This window comes from Oncorhynchus nerka, linkage group LG14 (genome assembly GCF_034236695.1).
Source record: "Oncorhynchus nerka isolate Pitt River linkage group LG14, Oner_Uvic_2.0, whole genome shotgun sequence".
In the NCBI taxonomy this organism is placed as follows: Eukaryota; Metazoa; Chordata; class Actinopteri; order Salmoniformes; family Salmonidae; genus Oncorhynchus; species Oncorhynchus nerka.
This window is the reverse complement of record NC_088409.1, coordinates 34668149-34695101: the sequence shown is the minus strand read 5'-3', so window position 1 is coordinate 34695101 and position 26953 is coordinate 34668149. Positions and strand designations below refer to the sequence as shown.

Here is a 26953-nt window from a genome sequence, read left to right as displayed (position 1 = left end):
GTCTGGTCATGTCCAGGGTTAGGGTTGTACCTTTCTAGGTATTGTCTGGTCATGTCCAGGGTTAGTGTTGTACCTTACTAGTTATTGTCTGGTCATGTCCAGGGTTAGTGTTGTACCTTACTAGTTATTGTCTGGTCATGTCCAGGGTTAGGGTTGTACCTTTCTAGGTTTGTCTGGTCATGTCCAGGGTTAGTGTTGTACCTTTCTAGTTATTGTCTGGTCATGTCCAGGGTTAGGGTTGTACCTTTCTAGGTATTGTCTGGTCATGTCCAGGGTTAGGGTTGTACCTTTCTAGGTATTGTCTGGTCATGTCCAGGGTTAGGGTTGTACCTTTCTAGGTATTGTCTGGTCATGTCCAGGGATAGTGTTGTACCTTACTAGTTATTGTCTGGTCATGCCCAGGGTTAGGGTTGTACCTTTCTAGGTTTGTCTGGTCATGTCCAGGGTTAGGGTTGTACCTTTCTAGTTATTGTCTGGTCATGTCCAGGGTTAGGGTTGTACCTTTCTAGGTATTGTCTGGTCATGTCCAGGGTTAGTGTTGTACCTTTCTAGGTATTGTCTGGTCATGTCCAGGGTTAGTGTTGTACCTTACTAGTTATTGTCTGGTCATGTCCAGGGTTAGGGTTGTACCTTTCTAGGTATTGTCTGGTCATGTCCAGGGTTAGGGTTGTACCTTTCTAGTTATTGTCTGGTCATGTCCAGGGTTAGTGTTGTACCTTACTAGATATTGTCTGGTCATGTCCAGGGTTAGGGTTGTACCTTTCTAGTTATTGTCTGGTCATGTCCAGGGTTAGTGTTGTACCTTACTAGTTATTGTCTGGTCATGTCCAGGGTGAGGGTTGTACCTTTCTAGATATTGTCTGGTCATGTTCAGGGTTAGGGTTGTACCTTTCTAGGTATTGTCTGGTCATGTCCAGGGTTAGGGTTGTACCTTTCTAGATATTGTCTGGTCATGTCCAGGGTTAGGGTTGTACCTTACTAGTTATTGTCTGGTCATGTCCAGGGTTAGTGTTGTACCTTTCTAGTTATTGTCTGGTCATGTCCAGGGTTAGTGTTGTACCTTTCTAGTTATTGTCTGGTCATGTCCAGGGTTAGGGTTGTACCTTTCTAGGTATTGTCTGGTCATGTCCAGGGTTAGGGTTGTACCTTTCTAGGTATTGTCTGGTCATGTCCAGGGTTAGGGTTGTACCTTTCTAGGTATTGTCTGGTCATGTCCAGGGTTAGTGTTGTACCTTACTAGTTATTGTCTTGTCATGTCCAGGGTTAGGGTTGTACCTTTCTAGGTTTGTCTGGTCATGTCCAGGGTTAGGGTTGTACCTTTCTAGTTATTGTCTGGTCATGTCCAGGGTTAGGGTTGTACCTTTCTAGGTATTGTCTGGTCATGTCCAGGGTTAGTGTTGTACCTTTCTAGTTATTGTCTGGTCATGTCCAGGGTTAGTGTTGTACCTTTCTAGCTATTGTCTGGTCATGTCCAGGGTTAGGGTTGTACCTTTCTAGGTATTGTCTGGTCATGTCCAGGGTTAGGGTTGTACCTTACTAGGTATTGTCTGGTCATGTCCAGGGTTAGGGTTGTACCTTTCTAGGTATTGTCTGGTCATGTCCAGGGTTAGTGTTGTACCTTACTAGTTATTGTCTGGTCATGTCCAGGGTTAGTGTTGTACCTTACTAGTTATTGTCTGGTCATGTCCAGGGTTAGGGTTGTACCTTTCTAGGTTTGTCTGGTCATGTCCAGGGTTAGTGTTGTACCTTTCTAGTTATTGTCTGGTCATGTCCAGGGTTAGGGTTGTACCTTTCTAGGTATTGTCTGGTCATGTCCAGGGTTAGGGTTGTACCTTTCTAGGTATTGTCTGGTCATGCCCAGGGTTAGGGTTGTACCTTTCTATGTATTGTCTGGTCATGTCCAGGGATAGTGTTGTACCTTACTAGTTATTGTCTGGTCATGCCCAGGGTTAGGGTTGTACCTTTCTAGGTTTGTCTGGTCATGTCCAGGGTTAGGGTTGTACCTTTCTAGTTATTGTCTGGTCATGTCCAGGGTTAGGGTTGTACCTTTCTAGGTATTGTCTGGTCATGTCCAGGGTTAGTGTTGTACCTTTCTAGGTATTGTCTGGTCATGTCCAGGGTTAGTGTTGTACCTTACTAGTTATTGTCTGGTCATGTCCAGGGTTAGGGTTGTACCTTTCTAGGTATTGTCTGGTCATGTCCAGGGTTAGGGTTGTACCTTTCTAGTTATTGTCTGGTCATGTCCAGGGTTAGTGTTGTACCTTACTAGATATTGTCTGGTCATGTCCAGGGTTAGGGTTGTACCTTTCTAGTTATTGTCTGGTCATGTCCAGGGTTAGTGTTGTACCTTACTAGTTATTGTCTGGTCATGTCCAGGGTGAGGGTTGTACCTTTCTAGATATTGTCTGGTCATGTTCAGGGTTAGGGTTGTACCTTTCTAGGTATTGTCTGGTCATGTCCAGGGTTAGGGTTGTACCTTTCTAGGTATTGTCTGGTCATGTCCAGGGTTAGGGTTGTACCTTTCTAGGTATTGTCTGGTCATGTCCAGGGTTAGTGTTGTACCTTACTAGTTATTGTCTTGTCATGTCCAGGGTTAGGGTTGTACCTTTCTAGGTTTGTCTGGTCATGTCCAGGGTTACGGTTGTACCTTTCTAATTATTGTCTGGTCATGTCCAGGGTTAGGGTTGTACCTTTCTAGGTATTGTCTGGTCATGTCCAGGGTTAGTGTTGTACCTTTCTAGTTATTGTCTGGTCATGTCCAGGGTTAGTGTTGTACCTTTCTAGCTATTGTCTGGTCATGTCCAGGGTTAGGGTTGTACCTTTCTAGGTATTGTCTGGTCATGTCCAGGGTTAGGGTTGTACCTTACTAGGTATTGTCTGGTCATGTCCAGGGTTAGGGTTGTACCTTTCTAGGTATTGTCTGGTCATGTCCAGGGTTAGTGTTGTACCTTACTAGTTATTGTCTGGTCATGTCCAGGGTTAGTGTTGTACCTTACTAGTTATTGTCTGGTCATGTCCAGGGTTAGGGTTGTACCTTTCTAGGTTTGTCTGGTCATGTCCAGGGTTAGTGTTGTACCTTTCTAGTTATTGTCTGGTCATGTCCAGGGTTAGGGTTGTACCTTTCTAGGTATTGTCTGGTCATGTCCAGGGTTAGGGTTGTACCTTTCTAGGTATTGTCTGGTCATGTCCAGGGTTAGGGTTGTACCTTTCTAGGTATTGTCTGGTCATGTCCAGGGATAGTGTTGTACCTTACTAGTTATTGTCTGGTCATGTCCAGGGTTAGGGTTGTACCTTTCTAGGTTTGTCTGGTCATGTCCAGGGTTAGGGTTGTACCTTTCTAGTTATTGTCTGGTCATGTCCAGGGTTAGGGTTGTACCTTTCTAGGTATTGTCTGGTCATGTCCAGGGTTAGTGTTGTACCTTTCTAGGTATTGTCTGGTCATGTCCAGGGTTAGGGTTGTACCTTTCTAGTTATTGTCTGGTCATGTCCAGGGTTAGGGTTGTACCTTTCTAGGTATTGTCTGGTCATGTCCAGGGTTAGGGTTGTACCTTACTAGGTATTGTCTGGTCATGTCCAGGGTTAGGGTTGTACCTTTCTAGGTATTGTCTGGTCATGTCCAGGGTTAGTGTTGTACCTTACTAGTTATTGTCTGGTCATGTCCAGGGTTAGTGTTGTACCTTACTAGTTATTGTCTGGTCATGTCCAGGGTTAGGGTTGTACCTTTCTAGGTTTGTCTGGTCATGTCCAGGGTTAGTGTTGTACCTTTCTAGTTATTGTCTGGTCATGTCCAGGGTTAGGGTTGTACCTTTCTAGGTATTGTCTGGTCATGTCCAGGGTTAGGGTTGTACCTTTCTAGGTATTGTCTGGTCATGTCCAGGGTTAGGGTTGTACCTTTCTAGGTATTGTCTGGTCATGTCCAGGGATAGTGTTGTACCTTACTAGTTATTGTCTGGTCATGCCCAGGGTTAGGGTTGTACCTTTCTAGGTTTGTCTGGTCATGTCCAGGGTTAGGGTTGTACCTTTCTAGTTATTGTCTGGTCATGTCCAGGGTTAGGGTTGTACCTTTCTAGGTATTGTCTGGTCATGTCCAGGGTTAGTGTTGTACCTTTCTAGGTATTGTCTGGTCATGTCCAGGGTTAGTGTTGTACCTTACTAGTTATTGTCTGGTCATGTCCAGGGTTAGGGTTGTACCTTTCTAGGTATTGTCTGGTCATGTCCAGGGTTAGGGTTGTACCTTTCTAGTTATTGTCTGGTCATGTCCAGGGTTAGTGTTGTACCTTACTAGATATTGTCTGGTCATGTCCAGGATTAGGGTTGTACCTTTCTAGTTATTGTCTGGTCATGTCCAGGGTTAGTGTTGTACCTTACTAGTTATTGTCTGGTCATGTCCAGGGTGAGGGTTGTACCTTTCTAGATATTGTCTGGTCATGTTCAGGGTTAGGGTTGTACCTTTCTAGGTATTGTCTGGTCATGTCCAGGGTTAGGGTTGTACCTTTCTAGGTATTGTCTGGTCATGTCCAGGGTTAGGGTTGTACCTTTCTAGGTATTGTCTGGTCATGTCCAGGGTTAGTGTTGTACCTTACTAGTTATTGTCTTGTCATGTCCAGGGTTAGGGTTGTACCTTTCTAGGTTTGTCTGGTCATGTCCAGGGTTAGGGTTGTACCTTTCTAGTTATTGTCTGGTCATGTCCAGGGTTAGGGTTGTACCTTTCTAGGTATTGTCTGGTCATGTCCAGGGTTAGTGTTGTACCTTTCTAGTTATTGTCTGGTCATGTCCAGGGTTAGTGTTGTACCTTTCTAGCTATTGTCTGGTCATGTCCAGGGTTAGGGTTGTACCTTTCTAGGTATTGTCTGGTCATGTCCAGGGTTAGGGTTGTACCTTACTAGGTATTGTCTGGTCATGTCCAGGGTTAGGGTTGTACCTTTCTAGGTATTGTCTGGTCATGTCCAGGGTTAGTGTTGTACCTTACTAGTTATTGTCTGGTCATGTCCAGGGTTAGTGTTGTACCTTACTAGTTATTGTCTGGTCATGTCCAGGGTTAGGGTTGTACCTTTCTAGGTTTGTCTGGTCATGTCCAGGGTTAGTGTTGTACCTTTCTAGTTATTGTCTGGTCATGTCCAGGGTTAGGGTTGTACCTTTCTAGGTATTGTCTGGTCATGTCCAGGGTTAGGGTTGTACCTTTCTAGGTATTGTCTGGTCATGTCCAGGGTTAGGGTTGTACCTTTCTAGGTATTGTCTGGTCATGTCCAGGGATAGTGTTGTACCTTACTAGTTATTGTCTGGTCATGTCCAGGGTTAGGGTTGTACCTTTCTAGGTTTGTCTGGTCATGTCCAGGGTTAGGGTTGTACCTTTCTAGTTATTGTCTGGTCATGTCCAGGGTTAGGGTTGTACCTTTCTAGGTATTGTCTGGTCATGTCCAGGGTTAGTGTTGTACCTTTCTAGGTATTGTCTGGTCATGTCCAGGGTTAGGGTTGTACCTTTCTAGGTATTGTCTGGTCATGTCCAGGGTTAGGGTTGTACCTTTCTAGTTATTGTCTGGTCATGTCCAGGGTTAGTGTTGTACCTTACTAGATATTGTCTGGTCATGTCCAGGGTTAGGGTTGTACCTTTCTAGTTATTGTCTGGTCATGTCCAGGGTTAGTGTTGTACCTTACTAGTTATTGTCTGGTCATGTCCAGGGTGAGGGTTGTACCTTTCTAGATATTGTCTGGTCATGTTCAGGGTGAGGGTTGTACCTTTCTAGATATTGTCTGGTCATGTCCAGCGTTAGTGTTGTACCTTTCTAGCTATTGTCTGGTCATGTCCAGGGTTAGTGTTGTACCTTTCTAGTTATTGTCTGGTCATGTCCAGGGTTAGGGTTGTACCTTTCTAGTTATTGTCTGGTCATGTCCAGGGTTAGGGTTGTACCTTTCTATGTATTGTCTGGTCATGTCCAGGGTTAGGGTTGTACCTTTCTAGGTATTGTCTGGTCATGTCCAGGGTTAGGGTTGTACCTTTCTAGTTATTGTCTGGTCATGTCCAGGGTTAGGGTTGTACCTTTCTAGATATTGTCTGGTCATGTCCAGGGTTAGGGTTGTACCTTTCTAGGTATTGTCTGGTCATGTCCAGGGTTAGTGTTGTACCTTTCTAGGTATTGTCTGGTCATGTCCAGGGTTAGTGTTGTACCTTACTAGTTATTGTCTGGTCATGTCCAGGGTTAGGGTTGTACCTTTCTAGGTATTGTCTGGTCATGTCCAGGGTTAGGGTTGTACCTTTCTAGGTATTGTCTGGTCATGTCCAGGGTTAGTGTTGTACCTTTCTAGGTATTGTCTGGTCATGTCCAGGGTTAGTGTTGTACCTTACTAGTTATTGTCTGGTCATGTCCAGGGTTAGGGTTGTACCTTTCTAGGTATTGTCTGGTCATGTCCAGGGTTAGGGTTGTACCTTTCTAGTTATTGTCTGGTCATGTCCAGGGTTAGTGTTGTACCTTACTAGATATTGTCTGGTCATGTCCAGGGTTAGGGTTGTACCTTTCTAGTTATTGTCTGGTCATGTCCAGGGTTAGTGTTGTACCTTACTAGTTATTGTCTGGTCATGTCCAGGGTGAGGGTTGTACCTTTCTAGATATTGTCTGGTCATGTTCAGGGTGAGGGTTGTACCTTTCTAGATATTGTCTGGTCATGTCCAGGGTTAGTGTTGTACCTTTCTAGCTATTGTCTGGTCATGTCCAGGGTTAGTGTTGTACCTTTCTAGTTATTGTCTGGTCATGTCCAGGGTTAGGGTTGTACCTTTCTAGGTATTGTCTGGTCATGTCCAGGGTTAGGGTTGTACCTTTCTAGGTATTGTCTGGTCATGTCCAGGGTTAGGGTTGTACCTTTCTAGGTATTGTCTGGTCATGTCCAGGGTTAGTGTTGTACCTTACTAGATATTGTCTGGTCATGTCCAGGGTTAGGGTTGTACCTTTCTAGGTTTGTCTGGTCATGTCCAGGGTTAGGGTTGTACCTTTCTAGGTATTGTCTGGTCATGTCCAGGGTTAGGGTTGTACCTTTCTAGGTATTGTCTGGTCATGTCCAGGGTTAGGGTTGTACCTTTCTAGGTATTGTCTGGTCATGTCCAGGGTTAGTGTTGTACCTTTCTAGGTATTGTCTGGTCATGTCCAGGGTTAGTGTTGTACCTTACTAGTTATTGTCTGGTCATGTCCAGGTTTAGGGTTGTACCTTTCTAGGTATTGTCTGGTCATGTCCAGGGTTAGGGTTGTACCTTTCTAGTTATTGTCTGGTCATGTCCAGGGTTAGTGTTGTACCTTTCTAGCTATTGTCTGGTCATGTCCAGGGTTAGTGTTGTACCTTTCTAGTTATTGTCTGGTCATGTCCAGGGTTAGGGTTGTACCTTTCTAGGTATTGTCTGGTCATGTCCAGGGTTAGGGTTGTACCTTACTAGGTATTGTCTGGTCATGTCCAGGGTTAGGGTTGTACCTTTCTAGGTATTGTCTGGTCATGTCCAGGGTTAGTGTTGTACCTTACTAGTTATTGTCTGGTCATGTCCAGGGTTAGTGTTGTACCTTACTAGTTATTGTCTGGTCATGTCCAGGGTTAGGGTTGTACCTTTCTAGGTTTGTCTGGTCATGTCCAGGGTTAGGGTTGTACCTTTCTAGTTATTGTCTGGTCATGTCCAGGGTTAGTGTTGTACCTTACTAGTTATTGTCTGGTCATGTCCAGGGTGAGGGTTGTACCTTTCTAGATATTGTCTGGTCATGTTCAGGGTGAGGGTTGTACCTTTCTAGATATTGTCTGGTCATGTCCAGCGTTAGTGTTGTACCTTTCTAGGTATTGTCTGGTCATGTCCAGGGTTAGTGTTGTACCTTTCTAGGTATTGTCTGGTCATGTCCAGGGTTAGTGTTGTACCTTACTAGTTATTGTCTGGTCATGTCCAGGGTTAGGGTTGTACCTTTCTAGGTATTGTCTGGTCATGTCCAGGGTTAGGGTTGTACCTTTCTAGTTATTGTCTGGTCATGTCCAGGGTTAGTGTTGTACCTTACTAGATATTGTCTGGTCATGTCCAGGGTTAGGGTTGTACCTTTCTAGTTATTGTCTGGTCATGTCCAGGGTTAGTGTTGTACCTTACTAGTTATTGTCTGGTCATGTCCAGGGTGAGGGTTGTACCTTTCTAGATATTGTCTGGTCATGTTCAGGGTGAGGGTTGTACCTTTCTAGATATTGTCTGGTCATGTCCAGGGTTAGTGTTGTACCTTTCTAGCTATTGTCTGGTCATGTCCAGGGTTAGTGTTGTACCTTTCTAGTTATTGTCTGGTCATGTCCAGGGTTAGGGTTGTACCTTTCTAGGTATTGTCTGGTCATGTCCTGGGTTAGGGTTGTACCTTTCTAGGTATTGTCTGGTCATGTCCAGGGTTAGGGTTGTACCTTTCTAGGTATTGTCTGGTCATGTCCAGGGTTAGTGTTGTACCTTACTAGTTATTGTCTGGTCATGTCCAGGGTTAGGGTTGTACCTTTCTAGGTTTGTCTGGTCATGTCCAGGGTTAGGGTTGTACCTTTCTAGTTATTGTCTGGTCATGTCCAGGGTTAGGGTTGTACCTTTCTAGGTATTGTCTGGTCATGTCCAGGGTTAGGGTTGTACCTTTCTAGTTATTGTCTGGTCATGTCCAGGGTTAGTGTTGTACCTTTCTAGCTATTGTCTGGTCATGTCCAGGGTTAGTGTTGTACCTTTCTAGTTATTGTCTGGTCATGTCCAGGGTTAGGGTTGTACCTTTCTAGGTATTGTCTGGTCATGTCCAGGGTTAGGGTTGTACCTTTCTAGGTATTGTCTGGTCATGTCCAGGGTTAGGGTTGTACCTTTCTAGGTATTGTCTGGTCATGTCCAGGGTTAGTGTTGTACCTTACTAGTTATTGTCTGGTCATGTCCAGGGTTAGTGTTGTACCTTACTAGTTATTGTCTGGTCATGTCCAGGGTTAGGGTTGTACCTTTCTAGGTTTGTCTGGTCATGTCCAGGGTTAGGGTTGTACCTTTCTAGGTATTGTCTGGTCATGTCCAGGGTTAGTGTTGTACCTTTCTAGGTATTGTCTGGTCATGTCCAGGGTTAGGGTTGTACCTTTCTAGTTATTGTCTGGTCATGTCCAGGGTTAGGGTTGTACCTTTCTAGATATTGTCTGGTCATGTCCAGGGTTAGGGTTGTACCTTACTAGTTATTGTCTGGTCATGTCCAGGGTTAGTGTTGTACCTTTCTAGATATTGTCTGGTCATGTCCAGGGTTAGGGTTGTACCTTACTAGTTATTGTCTGGTCATGTCCAGGGTTAGTGTTGTACCTTTCTAGTTATTGTCTGGTCATGTCCAGGGTTATTGTTGTACCTTACTAGTTATTGTCTGGTCATGTCCAGGGTTAGGGTTGTACCTTTCTAGGTATTGTCTGGTCATGTCCAGGGTTAGGGTTGTACCTTTCTAGTTATTGTCTGGTCATATCCAGGGTTAGTGTTGTACCTTACTAGTTATTGTCTGGTCATGTCCAGGGTGAGGGTTGTACCTTCAAATCAAATCAAATCCAATTTTATTTGTCACATACACATGGTTAGCAGATGTTAATGCGAGTGTAGCGAAATTCTTGTGCTTCTAGTTCCGACAATGCAGTGATAACCAACAAGTAATCTAACTAACAATTCCAAAACTACTGTCTTATACACAGTGTAAGGGGATAAGGAATATGTACATAAGGATATATGAATGAGTGATGGTACAGAGCAGCATACAGTAGATGGTATCGAGTACAGTATATACATATGAGATGAGTATGTAGACAAAGTAAACAAAGTGGCATAGTTAAAGTGGCTAGTGACATAAGAATGCAGTCGATGATCTAGAGTACAGTATATACACATGCATATGAGATGAATAATGTAGGGTAAGTAACATTATATAAGGTAGCATTGTTTAAAGTGGCTAGTGATATATTTACATCATTTCCCATCAATTCCCATTATTAAAGTGGCTGGAGTTGGGTCAGTGTCAATGACAGTGTGTTGGCAGCAGCCACTCAATGTTAGTGATTGCTGTTTAACAGTCTGATGGCCTTGAGATAGAAGCTGTTTTTCAGTCTCTCGGTCCCAGCTTTGATGCACCTGTACTGACCTCGCCTTCTGGATGATAGCGGGGTGAACAGGCAGTGGTTCGGTGGTTGATGTCCTTGATGATCTTTATGGCCTTCCTGTAACATCGGGTGGTGTAGGTGTCCTGGAGGGCAGGTAGTTTGCCCCGGTGATGCGTTGTGCAGACCTCACTACCCTCTGGAGAGCCTTACGGTTGAGGGCGGAGCAGTTGCCGTACCAGGCGGTGATACAGCCCGCCAGGATGCTCTCGATTGTGCATCTGTAGAAGTTTGTGAGTGCTTTTGGTGACAAGCCGAATTTCTTCAGCCTCCTGAGGTTGAAGAGGCGCTGCTGCGCCTTCTTCACGACGCTGTCAGTGTGAGTGGACCAATTCAGTTTGTCTGTGATGTGTATGCCGAGGAACTTAAAACTTGCTACCCTCTCCACTACTGATCCATCGATGTGGATAGGGGGTGTTCCCTCTGCTGTTTCCTGAAGTCCACAATCATCTCCTTAGTTTTGTTGACGTTGAGTGTGAGGTTATTTTCCTGACACCACACTCCGAGGGCCCTCACCTCCTCCCTGTAGGCCGTCTCGTCGTTGTTGGTAATCAAGCCTACCACTGTTGTGTCGTCCGCAAACTTGATGATTGAGTTGGAGGCGTGCATGGCCACGCAGTCGTGGGTGAACAGGGAGTACAGGAGAGGGCTCAGAACGCACCCTTGTGGGGCCCCGTGTTGAGGATCAGCGGGGAGGAGATGTTGTTGCCTACCCTCACCACCTGTGGGCGGCCCGTCAGGAAGTCCAGTACCCAGTTGCACAGGGCGGGGTCGAGACCCAGGGTCTCGAGCTTGATGACGAGCTTGGAGGGTACTATGGTATTGAATGCCGAGCTGTAGTCGATGAACAGCATTCTCACATAGGTATTCCTCTTGTCCAGGTGGGTTAGGGCAGTGTGCAGTGTGGTTGAGATTGCATCGTCTGTGGACCTATTTGGGCGGTAAGCAAATTGGAGTGGGTCTAGGGTGTCAGGTAGGGTGGAGGTGATATGGTCCTTGACTAGTCTCTCAAAGCACTTCATGATGACGGAAGTGAGTGCTACGGGGCGGTAGTCGTTTAGCTCAGTTACCTTAGCTTTCTTGGGAACAGGAACAATGGTGGCCCTCTTGAAGCATGTGGGAACAGCAGACTGGTATAGGGATTGATTGAATATGTCCGTAAACACACCGGCCAGCTGGTCTGCGCATGCTCTGAGGGCGCGGCTGGGGATGCCGTCTGGGCCTGCAGCCTTGCGAGGGTTAACACGTTTAAATGTCTTACCTCGGCTGCAGTGAAGGAGAGACCGCATGTTTTCGTTGCAGGCCGTGTCAGTGGCACTGTATTGTCCTCAAAGCGGGCAAAAAAGTGATTTAGTCTGCCTGGGAGCAAGACATCCTGGTCCGTGACTGGGCTGGGTTTCTTCTTGTAGTCCGTGATTGACTGTAGACCCTGCCACATGCCTCTTGTGTCTGAGCCATTGAATTGAGATTCCACTTTGTCTCTATACTGACGCTTAGCTTGTTTAATAGCCTTGCGGAGGGAATAGCTGCATTGTTTATATTCGGACATATTACCAGACACCTTGCCCTGATTAAAAGCAGTGGTTCGCGCTTTCAGTTTCACACGAATGCTGCCATCAATCCACGGTTTCTGGTTTGGGAATGTTTTTATCGTTGCTATGGGAACGACATCTTCGACGCACGTTCTAATGAACTCGCACACCGAATCAGCGTATTCGTCAATATTTCCATCTGACGCAATACGAAACATGTCCCAGTCCACGTGATGGAAGCAGTCTTGGAGTGTGGAGTCAGCTTGGTCTGACCAGCGTTGGACAGACCTCAGCGTGGGAGCCTCTTGTTTTAGTTTCTGCCTGTAGGCAGGGATCAGCAAAATGGAGTCGTGGTCAGCTTTTCCGAAAGGGGGCGGGGCAGGGCCTTATATGCGTCGCGGAAGTTAGAGTAACAATGATCCAAGGTTTTACCACCCTGGTTGCGCAATCGATATGCTGGTAAAATTTAGGGAGTCTTGTTTTCAGATTAGCTTTGTTAAAATCCCCAGCTACAATGAATGCAGCCTCCGGATAAATGGTTTCCAGTTTGCAAAGAGTTAAATAAAGTTCGTTCAGAGCCATCGATGTGTCTGCTTGGGGGATATATACGGCTGTGATTATAATCGAGGAGAATTCTCTTGTAAGATAATGCGGTCTACATTTGATTGTGAGGAATTCTAAATCAGGTGAACAGAAGGATTTGAGTTCCTGTATGTTTCCTTCATCACACCATGTCTCGTTAGTCATGAGGCATACGCCCGCCACTCTTCTTACCAGAAAGATGTTTGTTTCTGTCGGCGCGATGCGTGGAGAAACCCGTTGGCTGCACCGCCTCGGATAGCGTCTTCCCAGTAAGCCATGTTTCTGTGAAGCAGAGAACGTTGCAGTCTCTGATGTCCCTCTGGAATGCTACCCTTGCTCGGATTTCGTCAACCTTGTTGTCAAGAGACTGGACATTGGCAAGAAGAATGCTGGGGAGTGGTGCGCGATGTGCCCTTTTTCGAGTCTGACCAGAACACCGCCTCGTTTCCCTCTTTTTCGGAGTCGTTTCCTTGGGTCGCTGCATGCGATCCATTCCGTTGTCCTGTTTGTAAGGCAGAACACCGGATCCGCGTCGAGGAAAACATATTCTTGGTCGTACTGATGGTGAGTTGGCGCTGATCTTATATTCAGTAGTTCTTCTCGACTGTATGTAATGAAACCTAAGATGACCTGGGGTACTAATGTAAGAAATAACACGTAAAAAAACAAAAAACTGCATAGTTTCCTAGGAACGCGAAGCGAGGCGGCCATCTCAGTCGGCGCCGGAAGTACCTTTCTAGATATTGTCTGGTCATGTTCAGGGTGAGGGTTGTACCTTTCTAGATATTGTCTGGTCATGTCCAGGGTTAGTGTTGTACCTTTCTAGCTATTGTCTGGTCATGTCCAGGGTTAGTGTTGTACCTTTCTAGTTATTGTCTGGTCATGTCCAGGGTTAGGGTTGTACCTTTCTAGTTATTGTCTGGTCATGTCCAGGGTTAGTGTTGTACCTTACTAGTTATTGTCTGGTCATGTCCAGGGTTAGGGTTGTACCTTTCTAGGTTTGTCTGGTCATGTCCAGGGTTAGGGTTGTACCTTTCTAGTTATTGTCTGGTCATGTCCAGGGTTAGGGTTGTACCTTTCTAGGTATTGTCTGGTCATGTCCAGGGTTAGGGTTGTACCTTTCTAGGTATTGTCTGGTCATGTCCAGGGTTAGTGTTGTACCTTTCTAGGTATTGTCTGGTCATGTCCAGGGTTAGTGTTGTACCTTACTAGTTATTTTCTGGTCATGTCCAGGGTTAGGGTTGTAACTTTCTAGTTATTGTCTGGTCATGTGAAGGGTTAGGGTTGTACCTTTCTAGATATTGTCTGGTCATGTCCAGGGTTAGGGTTGTACCTTACTAGTTATTGTCTGGTCATGTCCAGGGTTAGTGTTGTACCTTTCTAGATATTGTCTGGTCATGTCCAGGGTTAGGGTTGTACCTTACTAGTTATTGTCTGGTCATGTCCAGGGTTAGTGTTGTACCTTTCTAGATATTGTCTGGTCATGTCCAGGGTTAGGGTTGTACCTTACTAGTTATTGTCTGGTCATGTCCAGGGTTAGTGTTGTACCTTACTAGTTATTGTCTTGTCATGTCCAGGGTTAGGGTTGTACCTTTCTAGGTTTGTCTGGTCATGTCCAGGGTTAGGGTTGTACCTTTCTAGTTATTGTCTGGTCATGTCCAGGGTTAGGGTTGTACCTTTCTAGGTATTGTCTGGTCATGTCCAGGGTTAGTGTTGTACCTTTCTAGGTATTGTCTGGTCATGTCCAGGGTTAGTGTTGTACCTTACTAGTTATTGTCTGGTCATGTCCAGGGTTAGGGTTGTACCTTTCTAGGTATTGTCTGGTCATGTCCAGGGTTAGGGGTTAGGTTGTACCTTTCTAGTTATTGTCTGGTCATGTCCAGGGTTAGTGTTGTACCTTTCTAGTTATTGTCTGGTCATGTCCAGGGTGAGGGTTGTACCTTTCTAGATATTGTCTGGTCATGTTCAGGGTGAGGGTTGTACCTTTCTAGATATTGTCTGGTCATGTCCAGGGTTAGTGTTGTACCTTTCTAGCTATTGTCTGGTCATGTCCAGGGTTAGTGTTGTACCTTTCTAGTTATTGTCTGGTCATGTCCAGGGTTAGTGTTGTACCTTTCTAGGTATTGTCTGGTCATGTCCAGGGTTAGTGTTGTACCTTTCTAGATATTGTCTGGTCATGTCCAGGGTTAGTGTTGTACCTTTCCAGTTATTGTCTGGTCATGTCCAGGGTTAGGGTTGTACCTTTCTAGGTATTGTCTGGTCATGTCCAGGGTTAGGGTTGTACCTTTCTAGGTATTGTCTGGTCATGTCCAGGGTTAGGGTTGTACCTTTCTAGGTATTGTCTGGTCATGTCCAGGGTTAGTGTTGTACCTTACTAGTTATTGTCTGGTCATGTCCAGGGTTAGTGTTGTACCTTACTAGTTATTGTCTGGTCATGTCCAGGGTTAGGGTTGTACCTTTCTAGGTTTGTCTGGTCATGTCCAGGGTTAGGGTTGTACCTTTCTAGGTATTGTCTGGTCATGTCCAGGGTTAGTGTTGTACCTTTCTAGGTATTGTCTGGTCATGTCCAGGGTTAGGGTTGTACCTTTCTAGTTATTGTCTGGTCATGTCCAGGGTTAGGTTGTACCTTTCTAGATATTGTCTGGTCATGTCCAGGGTTAGGGTTGTACCTTACTAGTTATTGTCTGGTCATGTCCAGGGTTAGTGTTGTACCTTTCTAGATATTGTCTGGTCATGTCCAGGGTTAGGGTTGTACCTTACTAGTTATTGTCTGGTCATGTCCAGGGTTAGTGTTGTACCTTTCTAGTTATTGTCTGGTCATGTCCAGGGTTATTGTTGTACCTTACTAGTTATTGTCTGGTCATGTCCAGGGTTAGGGTTGTACCTTTCTAGGTATTGTCTGGTCATGTCCAGGGTTAGGGTTGTACCTTTCTAGTTATTGTCTGGTCATGTCCAGGGTTAGTGTTGTACCTTACTAGTTATTGTCTGGTCATGTCCAGGGTGAGGGTTGTACCTTCAAATCAAATCAAATCCAATTTTATTTGTCACATACACATGGTTAGCAGATGTTAATGCGAGTGTAGCGAAATTCTTGTGCTTCTAGTTCCGACAATGCAGTGATAACCAACAAGTAATCTAACTAACAATTCCAAAACTACTGTCTTATACACAGTGTAAGGGGATAAGGAATATGTACATAAGGATATATGAATGAGTGATGGTACAGAGCAGCATACAGTAGATGGTATCGAGTACAGTATATACATATGAGATGAGTATGTAGACAAAGTAAACAAAGTGGCATAGTTAAAGTGGCTAGTGACATAAGAATGCAGTCGATGATCTAGAGTACAGTATATACACATGCATATGAGATGAATAATGTAGGGTAAGTAACATTATATAAGGTAGCATTGTTTAAAGTGGCTAGTGATATATTTACATCATTTCCCATCAATTCCCATTATTAAAGTGGCTGGAGTTGGGTCAGTGTCAATGACAGTGTGTTGGCAGCAGCCACTCAATGTTAGTGATTGCTGTTTAACAGTCTGATGGCCTTGAGATAGAAGCTGTTTTTCAGTCTCTCGGTCCCAGCTTTGATGCACCTGTACTGACCTCGCCTTCTGGATGATAGCGGGGTGAACAGGCAGTGGTTCGGGTGGTTGATGTCCTTGATGATCTTTATGGCCTTCCTGTAACATCGGGTGGTGTAGGTGTCCTGGAGGGCAGGTAGTTTGCCCCCGGTGATGCGTTGTGCAGACCTCACTACCCTCTGGAGAGCCTTACGGTTGAGGGCGGAGCAGTTGCCGTACCAGGCGGTGATACAGCCCGCCAGGATGCTCTCGATTGTGCATCTGTAGAAGTTTGTGAGTGCTTTTGGTGACAAGCCGAATTTCTTCAGCCTCCTTCTTCACGACGCTGTCAGTGTGAGTGGACCAATTCAGTTTGTCTGTGATGTGTATGCCGAGGAACTTAAAACTTGCTACCCTCTCCACTACTGATCCATCGATGTGGATAGGGGGGTGTTCCCTCTGCTGTTTCCTGAAGTCCACAATCATCTCCTTAGTTTTGTTGACGTTGAGTGTGAGGTTATTTTCCTGACACCACACTCCGAGGGCCCTCACCTCCTCCCTGTAGGCCGTCTCGTCGTTGTTGGTAATCAAGCCTACCACTGTTGTGTCGTCCGCAAACTTGATGATTGAGTTGGAGGCGTGCATGGCCACGCAGTCGTGGGTGAACAGGGAGTACAGGAGAGGGCTCAGAACGCACCCTTGTGGGGCCCCCGTGTTGAGGATCAGCGGGGAGGAGATGTTGTTGCCTACCCTCACCACCTGTGGGCGGCCCGTCAGGAAGTCCAGTACCCAGTTGCACAGGGCGGGGTCGAGACCCAGGGTCTCGAGCTTGATGACGAGCTTGGAGGGTACTATGGTATTGAATGCCGAGCTGTAGTCGATGAACAGCATTCTCACATAGGTATTCCTCTTGTCCAGGTGGGTTAGGGCAGTGTGCAGTGTGGTTGAGATTGCATCGTCTGTGGACCTATTTGGGCGGTAAGCAAATTGGAGTGGGTCTAGGGTGTCAGGTAGGGTGGAGGTGATATGGTCCTTGACTAGTCTCTCAAAGCACTTCATGATGACGGAAGTGAGTGCTACGGGGGCGGTAGTCGTTTAGCTCAGTTACCTTAGCTTTCTTGGGAACAGGAACAATGGTGGCCCTCTTGAAGCATGTGGGAACAGCAGACTGGTATAGGGATTGATTGAATATGTCCGTAAACACACCGGCCAGCTGGTCTGCGCATGCTCTGAGGGCGCGGCTGGGGATGCCGTCTGGGCCTGCAGCCTTGCGAGGGTTAACACGTTTAAATGTCTTACCTCGGCTGCAGTGAAGGAGAGACCGCATGTTTTCGTTGCAGGCCGTGTCAGTGGCACTGTATTGTCCTCAAAGCGGGCAAAAAAAGTGATTTAGTCTGCCTGGGAGCAAGACATCCTGGTCCGTGACTGGGCTGGGTTTCTTCTTGTAGTCCGTGATTGACTGTAGACCCTGCCACATGCCTCTTGTGTCTGAGCCATTGAATTGAGATTCCACTTTGTCTCTATACTGACGCTTAGCTTGTTTAATAGCCTTGCGGAGGGAATAGCTGCATTGTTTATATTCGGACATATTACCAGACACCTTGCCCTGATTAAAAGCAGTGGTTCGCGCTTTCAGTTTCACACGAATGCTGCCATCAATCCACGGTTTCTGGTTTGGGAATGTTTTTATCGTTGCTATGGGAACGACATCTTCGACGCACGTTCTAATGAACTCGCACACCGAATCAGCGTATTCGTCAATATTTCCATCTGACGCAATACGAAACATGTCCCAGTCCACGTGATGGAAGCAGTCTTGGAGTGTGGAGTCAGCTTGGTCTGACCAGCGTTGGACAGACCTCAGCGTGGGAGCCTCTTGTTTTAGTTTCTGCCTGTAGGCAGGGATCAGCAAAATGGAGTCGTGGTCAGCTTTTCCGAAAGGGGGCGGGGCAGGGCCTTATATGCGTCGCGGAAGTTAGAGTAACAATGATCCAAGGTTTTACCACCCCTGGTTGCGCAATCGATATGCTGGTAAAATTTAGGGAGTCTTGTTTTCAGATTAGCTTTGTTAAAATCCCCAGCTACAATGAATGCAGCCTCCGGATAAATGGTTTCCAGTTTGCAAAGAGTTAAATAAAGTTCGTTCAGAGCCATCGATGTGTCTGCTTGGGGGGGATATATACGGCTGTGATTATAATCGAGGAGAATTCTCTTGTAAGATAATGCGGTCTACATTTGATTGTGAGGAATTCTAAATCAGGTGAACAGAAGGATTTGAGTTCCTGTATGTTTCCTTCATCACACCATGTCTCGTTAGTCATGAGGCATACGCCCCCGCCACTCTTCTTACCAGAAAGATGTTTGTTTCTGTCGGCGCGATGCGTGGAGAAACCCGTTGGCTGCACCGCCTCGGATAGCGTCTTCCCAGTAAGCCATGTTTCTGTGAAGCAGAGAACGTTGCAGTCTCTGATGTCCCTCTGGAATGCTACCCTTGCTCGGATTTCGTCAACCTTGTTGTCAAGAGACTGGACATTGGCAAGAAGAATGCTGGGGAGTGGTGCGCGATGTGCCCTTTTTCGGAGTCTGACCAGAACACCGCCTCGTTTCCCTCTTTTTCGGAGTCGTTTCCTTGGGTCGCTGCATGCGATCCATTCCGTTGTCCTGTTTGTAAGGCAGAACACCGGATCCGCGTCGAGGAAAACATATTCTTGGTCGTACTGATGGTGAGTTGGCGCTGATCTTATATTCAGTAGTTCTTCTCGACTGTATGTAATGAAACCTAAGATGACCTGGGGTACTAATGTAAGAAATAACACGTAAAAAAACAAAAAACTGCATAGTTTCCTAGGAACGCGAAGCGAGGCGGCCATCTCAGTCGGCGCCGGAAGTACCTTTCTAGATATTGTCTGGTCATGTTCAGGGTGAGGGTTGTACCTTTCTAGATATTGTCTGGTCATGTCCAGGGTTAGTGTTGTACCTTTCTAGCTATTGTCTGGTCATGTCCAGGGTTAGTGTTGTACCTTTCTAGTTATTGTCTGGTCATGTCCAGGGTTAGGGTTGTACCTTTCTAGTTATTGTCTGGTCATGTCCAGGGTTAGTGTTGTACCTTACTAGTTATTGTCTGGTCATGTCCAGGGTTAGGGTTGTACCTTTCTAGGTTTGTCTGGTCATGTCCAGGGTTAGGGTTGTACCTTTCTAGTTATTGTCTGGTCATGTCCAGGGTTAGGGTTGTACCTTTCTAGGTATTGTCTGGTCATGTCCAGGGTTAGGGTTGTACCTTTCTAGGTATTGTCTGGTCATGTCCAGGGTTAGTGTTGTACCTTTCTAGGTATTGTCTGGTCATGTCCAGGGTTAGTGTTGTACCTTACTAGTTATTTTCTGGTCATGTCCAGGGTTAGGGTTGTAACTTTCTAGTTATTGTCTGGTCATGTGAAGGGTTAGGGTTGTACCTTTCTAGATATTGTCTGGTCATGTCCAGGGTTAGGGTTGTACCTTACTAGTTATTGTCTGGTCATGTCCAGGGTTAGTGTTGTACCTTTCTAGATATTGTCTGGTCATGTCCAGGGTTAGGGTTGTACCTTACTAGTTATTGTCTGGTCATGTCCAGGGTTAGTGTTGTACCTTTCTAGATATTGTCTGGTCATGTCCAGGGTTAGGGTTGTACCTTACTAGTTATTGTCTGGTCATGTCCAGGGTTAGTGTTGTACCTTACTAGTTATTGTCTTGTCATGTCCAGGGTTAGGGTTGTACCTTTCTAGGTTTGTCTGGTCATGTCCAGGGTTAGGGTTGTACCTTTCTAGTTATTGTCTGGTCATGTCCAGGGTTAGGGTTGTACCTTTCTAGGTATTGTCTGGTCATGTCCAGGGTTAGTGTTGTACCTTTCTAGGTATTGTCTGGTCATGTCCAGGGTTAGTGTTGTACCTTACTAGTTATTGTCTGGTCATGTCCAGGGTTAGGGTTGTACCTTTCTAGGTATTGTCTGGTCATGTCCAGGGTTAGGGTTGTACCTTTCTAGTTATTGTCTGGTCATGTCCAGGGTTAGTGTTGTACCTTTCTAGTTATTGTCTGGTCATGTCCAGGGTGAGGGTTGTACCTTTCTAGATATTGTCTGGTCATGTTCAGGGTGAGGGTTGTACCTTTCTAGATATTGTCTGGTCATGTCCAGGGTTAGTGTTGTACCTTTCTAGCTATTGTCTGGTCATGTCCAGGGTTAGTGTTGTACCTTTCTAGTTATTGTCTGGTCATGTCCAGGGTTAGTGTTGTACCTTTCTAGGTATTGTCTGGTCATGTCCAGGGTTAGTGTTGTACCTTTCTAGTTATTGTCTGGTCATGTCCAGGGTTAGTGTTGTACCTTTCTAGTTATTGTCTGGTCATGTCCAGGGTTAGTGTTGTACCTTTCTAGATATTGTCTGGTCATGTCCAGGGTTAGTGTTGTACCTTTCTAGGTATTGTCTGGTCATGTCCAGGGTTAGTGTTGTACCTTTCTAGTTATTGTCTGGTCATGTCCAGGGTTAGTGTTGTACCTTTCTAGTTATTGTCTGGTCATGTCCAGGGTTAGTGTAGTAACTTTCTAGTTATTGTCTGGTCATGTCCAGGGTTAGGGTTGTACCTTTCTAGTTATTGTCTGGTTATGTGCAGGGTTAGTGTTGTACCTTTCTAGTTATTGTCTGGTCATGTCCAGGGTTAGGGTTGTACCTTTCTAGTTATTGTCTGGTCATGTCCAGGGTTAGTGTTGTACCTTACTAGATAGTGTCCGGTCATGTCCAGGGTGAGGGTTGTACCTTTCTAGATATTGTCTGGTCATGTCCAGGGTGAGGGTTGTACCTTTCTAGATATTGTCTGGTCATGTCCAGGGTTAGTGTTGTACCTTTCTAGCTATTGTCTGGTCATGTCCAGGGTTAGTGTTGTACCTTTCTAGTTATTGTCTGGTCATGTCCAGGGTTAGTGTTGTACCTTTCTAGGTATTGTCTGGTCATGTCCAGGGTTAGTGTTGTACCTTTCTAGTTATTGTCTGGTCATGTCCAGGGTTAGTGTTGTACCTTTCTAGTTATTGTCTGGTCATGTCCAGGGTTAGTGTTGTACCTTTCTAGATATTGTCTGGTCATGTCCAGGGTTAGTGTTGTACCTTTCTAGGTATTGTCTGGTCATGTCCAGGGTTAGTGTTGTACCTTTCTAGTTATTGTCTGGTCATGTCCAGGGTTAGTGTTGTACCTTTCTAGTTATTGTCTGGTCATGTCCAGGGTTAGGGTTGTACCTTTCTAGTTATTGTCTGGTCATGTCCAGGGTTAGTGTAGTAACTTTCTAGTTATTGTCTGGTCATGTCCAGGGTTAGGGTCGTACCTTTCTAGTTATTGTCTGGTCATGTCCAGGGTTAGTGTTGTACCTTTCTAGTTATTGTCTGGTCATGTCCAGGGTTAGTGTTGTACCTTTCTAGTTATTGTCTGGTCATGTCCAGGGTTAGGGTTGTATCTTTCTAGGTATTGTCTGGTCATGTCCGGGGTGAGGGTTGTACCTTTCTAGTTATTGTCTGGTCATGTCCAGGGTGAGGGTTGTACCTTTCTAGTTATTGTCTGGTCATGTCCAGGGTGAGGGTTGTACCTTTCTAGTTATTGTCTGGTCATGTCCAGGGTTAGGGTTGTACCTTACTAGTTATTGTCTGGTCATGTCCAGGGTTAGGGTTGTACCTTTCTAGTTATTGTCTGGTCATGTCCAGGCTTAGTGTTGTACCTTTCTAGTTATTGTCTGGTCATGTCCAGGGTTAGGGTTGTACCTTTCTAGTTATTGTCTGGTCATGTCCAGGGTGAGGGTTGTACCTTTCTAGTTATTGTCTGGTCATGTCCAGGGTTAGGGTTGTACCTTACTAGTTATTGTCTGGTCATGTCCAGGGTTAGTGTTGTACCTTACTAGTTATTGTCTGGTCATGTCCAGGGTTAGGGTTGTACCTTACTAGTTATTGTCTGGTCATGTCCAGGGTTAGTGTTGTACCTTTCTAGTTATTTTCTGGTCATGTCCAGGGTTAGGGTTGTACCTTTCTAGTTATTGTCTGGTCATGTCCAGGGTGAGGGTTGTACCTTTCTAGTTATTGTCTGGTCATGTCCAGGGTTAGTGTTGTACCTTTCTAGTTATTGTCTGGTCATGTCCAGGGTTAGGGTTGTACCTTTCTAGTTATTGTCTGGTCATGTCCAGGGTTAGGGTTGTACCTTTCTAGTTATTGTCTGGTCATGTCCAGGGTTAGTGTAGTAACTTTCTAGTTATTGTGTGGTCATGTCCAGGGTTAGTGTTGTACCTTACTAGTTATTGTCTGGTCATGTCCAGGGTGAGGGTTGTACCTTTCTAGATATTGTCTGGTCATGTCCAGGGTGAGGGTTGTACCTTTCTAGATATTGTCTGGTCATGTCCAGGGTTAGTGTTGTACCTTTCTAGCTATTGTCTGGTCATGTCCAGGGTTAGTGTTGTACCTTTCTAGTTATTGTCTGGTCATGTCCAGGGTTAGTGTTGTACCTTTCTAGTTATTGTCTGGTCATGTCCAGGGTTAGGGTTGTACCTTTCTAGTTATTGTCTGGTCATGTCCAGGGTTAGTGTAGTAACTTTCTAGTTATTGTCTGGTCATGTCCAGGGTTAGGGTCGTACCTTTCTAGTTATTGTCTGGTCATGTCCAGGGTTAGTGTTGTACCTTTCTAGTTATTGTCTGGTCATGTCCAGGGTTAGTGTTGTACCTTTCTAGTTATTGTCTGGTCATGTCCAGGGTTAGGGTTGTACCTTTCTAGGTATTGTCTGGTCATGTCCGGGGTGAGGGTTGTACCTTTCTAGTTATTGTCTGGTCATGTCCAGGGTGAGGGTTGTACCTTTCTAGTTATTGTCTGGTCATGTCCAGGGTGAGGGTTGTACCTTTCTAGTTATTGTCTGGTCATGTCCAGGGTTAGGGTTGTACCTTACTAGTTATTGTCTGGTCATGTCCAGGGTTAGTGTTGTACCTTACTAGTTATTGTCTGGTCATGTCCAGCGTTAGGGTTGTACCTTTCTAGTTATTGTCTGGTCATGTCCAGGGTTAGGGTTGCACCTTTCTAGTTATTGTCTGGTCATGTCCAGGGTTAGTGTTGTACCTTTCTAGTTATTGTCTGGTCATGTCCAGGGTTAGGGTTGTACCTTTCTAGTTATTGTCTGTTCATGTCCAGGGTGAGGGTTGTACCTTTCTAGTTATTGTCTGGTCATGTCCAGGGTTAGGGTTGTACCTTACTAGTTATTGTCTGGTCATGTCCAGGGTTAGTGTTGTACCTTACTAGTTATTGTCTGGTCATGTCCAGGGTTAGGGTTGTACCTTTCTAGTTATTGTCTGGTCATGTCCAGGGTTAGTGTTGTACCTTTCTAGGTATTGTCTGGTCATGTCCAGGGTTAGTGTTGTACCTTTCTAGTTATTGTCTGGTCATGTCCAGGGTGAGGGTTGTACCTTTCTAGTTATTGTCTGGTCATGTCCAGGGTTAGTGTTGTACCTTTCTAGTTATTGTCTGGTCATGTCCAGGGTTAGGGTTGTACCTTTCTAGTTATTGTCTGGTCATGTCCAGGGTTCGGGCTGTACCTTTCTAGTTATTGTCTGGTCATGTCCAGGGTTAGTGTAGTAACTTTCTAGTTATTGTGTGGTCATGTCCAGGGTTAGGGTTGTACCTTTCTAGTTATTGTCTGGTCATGTCCAGGGTTAGTGTAGTAACTTTCTAGTTATTGTCTGGTCATGTCCAGGGTTAGGGTCGTACCTTTCTAGTTATTGTCTGGTCATGTCCAGGGTTAGGGTTGTACCTTTCTAGTTATTGTCTGGTCATGTCCAGGGTTAGTGTAGTAACTTTCTAGTTATTGTGTGGTCATGTCCAGGGTTAGTGTTGTACCTTACTAGTTATTGTCTGGTCATGTCCAGGGTGAGGGTTGTACCTTTCTAGATATTGTCTGGTCATGTCCAGGGTGAGGGTTGTACCTTTCTAGATATTGTCTGGTCATGTCCAGGGTTAGTGTTGTACCTTTCTAGCTATTGTCTGGTCATGTCCAGGGTTAGTGCTGTACCTTTCTAGTTATTGTCTGGTCATGTCCAGGGTTAGTGTTGTACCTTTCTAGGTATTGTCTGGTCATGTCCAGGGTTAGTGTTGTACCTTTCTAGTTATTGTCTGGTCATGTCCAGGGTTAGTGTTGTACCTTTCTAGTTATTGTCTGGTCATGTCCAGGGTTAGTGTTGTACCTTTCTAGATATTGTCTGGTCATGTCCAGGGTTAGTGTTGTACCTTTCTAGGTATTGTCTGGTCATGTCCAGGGTTAGTGTTGTACCTTTCTAGTTATTGTCTGGTCATGTCCAGGGTTAGTGTTGTACCTTTCTAGTTATTGTCTGGTCATGTCCAGGGTTAGGGTTGTACCTTTCTAGTTATTGTCTGGTCATGTCCAGGGTTAGTGTAGTAACTTTCTAGTTATTGTCTGGTCATGTCCAGGGTTAGGGTCGTACCTTTCTAGTTATTGTCTGGTCATGTCCAGGGTTAGTGTTGTACCTTTCTAGTTATTGTCTGGTCATGTCCAGGGTTAGTGTTGTACCTTTCTAGTTATTGTCTGGTCATGTCCAGGGTGAGGGTTGTACCTTTCTAGTTATTGTCTGGTCATGTCCAGGGTTAGTGTTGTACCTTTCTAGGTATTGTCTGGTCATGTCCAGGGTTAGTGTTGTACCTTTCTAGTTATTGTCTGGTCATGTCCAGGGTTAGTGTTGTACCTTTGTAGTTATTGTCTGGTCATGTCCAGGGTTAGTGTTGTACCTTTCTAGTTATTGTCTGGTCATGTCCAGGGTTAGTGTTGTACCTTTCTAGTTATTGTCTGGTCATGTCCAGGGTTAGGGTTGTACCTTTCTAGGTATTGTCTGGTCATGTCCGGGGTGAGGGTTGTACCTTTCTAGTTATTGTCTGGTCATGTCCAGGGTTAGGGTTGTACCTTACTAGTTATTGTCTGGTCATGTCCAGGGTTAGTGTTGTACCTTACTAGTTATTGTCTGGTCATGTCCAGGGTTAGGGTTGTTCCTTTCTAGTTATTGTCTGGTCATGTCCAGGCTTAGTGTTGTACCTTTCTAGTTATTGTCTGGTCATGTCCAGGGTTAGGGTTGTACCTTTCTAGTTATTGTCTGGTCATGTCCAGGGTGAGGGTTGTACCTTTCTAGTTATTGTCTGGTCATGTCCAGGGTTAGGGTTGTACCTTACTAGTTATTGTCTGGTCATGTCCAGGGTTAGTGTTGTACCTTACTAGTTATTATCTGGTCATGTCCAGGGTTAGGGTTGTACCTTTCTAGTTATTGTCTGGTCATGTCCAGGGTTAGTGTTGTACCTTTCTAGTTATTGTCTGGTCATGTCCAGGGTTAGGGTTGTACCTTTCTAGTTATTGTCTGGTCATGTCCAGGGTTAGGGTTGTACCTTTCTAGGTATTGTCTGGTCATGTCCGGGGTGAGGGTTGTACCTTTCTAGTTATTGTCTGGTCATGTCCAGGGTGAGGGTTGTACCTTTCTAGTTATTGTCTGGTCATGTCCAGGGTTAGTGTTGTACCTTTCTAGGTATTGTCTGGTCATGTCCAGGGTTAGTGTTGTACCTTTCTAGTTATTGTCTGGTCATGTCCAGGGTTAGTGTTGTACCTTTCTAGTTATTGTCTGGTCATGTCCAGGGTTAGGGTCGTACCTTTCTAGATATTGTCTGGTCATGTCCAGGGTGAGGGTTGTACCTTTCTAGATATTGTCTGGTCATGTCCAGGGTTAGTGTTGTACCTTTCTAGTTATTGTCTGGTCATGTCCAGGGTTAGTGTTGTACCTTTCTAGGTATTGTCTGGTCATGTCCAGGGTTAGTGTTGTACCTTACTAGTTATTATCTGGTCATGTCCAGGGTTAGGGTTGTACCTTTCTAGTTATTGTCTGGTCATGTCCAGGGTTAGTGTTGTACCTTTCTAGTTATTGTCTGGTCATGTCCAGGGTTAGGGTTGTACCTTTCTAGTTATTGTCTGGTCATGTCCAGGGTTAGGGTTGTACCTTTCTAGGTATTGTCTGGTCATGTCCGGGGTGAGGGTTGTACCTTTCTAGTTATTGTCTGGTCATGTCCAGGGTGAGGGTTGTACCTTTCTAGTTATTGTCTGGTCATGTCCAGGGTTAGGGTTGTACCTTTCTAGTTATTGTCTGGTCATGTCCAGGGTTAGGGTTGTACCTTTCTAGGTATTGTCTGGTCATGTCCGGGGTGAGGGTTGTACCTTTCTAGTTATTGTCTGGTCATGTCCAGGGTGAGGGTTGTACCTTTCTAGTTATTGTCTGGTCATGTCCAGGGTTAGTGTTGTACCTTTCTAGTTATTGTCTGGTCATGTCCAGGGTTAGTGTTGTACCTTTCTAGTTATTGTCTGGTCATGTCCAGGGTTAGGGTTGTACCTTTCTAGTTATTGTCTGGTCATGTCCAGGGTGAGGGTTGTACCTTTCTAGTTATTGTCTGGTCATGTCCAGGGTTAGGGTTGTACCTTACTAGTTATTGTCTGGTCATGTCCAGGGTTAGTGTTGTACCTTACTAGTTATTATCTGGTCATGTCCAGGGTTAGGGTTGTACCTTTCTAGTTATTGTCTGGTCATGTCCAGGGTTAGTGTTGTACCTTTCTAGTTATTGTCTGGTCATGTCCAGGGTTAGGGTTGTACCTTTCTAGTTATTGTCTGGTCATGTCCAGGGTTAGGGTTGTACCTTTCTAGGTATTGTCTGGTCATGTCCGGGGTGAGGGTTGTACCTTTCTAGTTATTGTCTGGTCATGTCCAGGGTGAGGGTTGTACCTTTCTAGTTATTGTCTGGTCATGTCCAGGGTTAGTGTTGTACCTTTCTAGTTATTGTCTGGTCATGTCCAGGGTTAGTGTTGTACCTTTCTAGGTATTGTCTGGTCATGTCCAGGGTTAGTGTTGTACCTTTCTAGTTATTGTCTGGTCATGTCCAGGGTTAGTGTTGTACCTTTCTAGTTATTGTCTGGTCATGTCCAGGGTTAGGGTCGTACCTTTCTAGATATTGTCTGGTCATGTCCAGGGTGAGGGTTGTACCTTTCTAGATATTGTCTGGTCATGTCCAGGGTTAGTGTTGTACCTTTCTAGCTATTGTCTGGTCATGTCCAGGG

General features: G+C 45.3%; 1 protein-coding gene across 1 annotated transcript in view; it reads right to left on the bottom strand.

Moving 5' to 3' along the window:
- Nucleotides 1-15759: 15759 nt before the first annotated feature.
- Nucleotides 15760-26953, bottom strand: part of LOC115124164 (tRNA (guanine(10)-N2)-methyltransferase homolog) — a 164534-nt gene continuing 153340 nt past the window's right edge. The window contains exon 13 of the mRNA XM_065028017.1: nucleotides 15760-15966. Within this exon, the coding sequence (XP_064884089.1) occupies nucleotides 15775-15966 (192 nt within the window). The 3' untranslated portion in view covers nucleotides 15760-15774. The remainder of the gene's footprint in view (nucleotides 15967-26953) is intronic.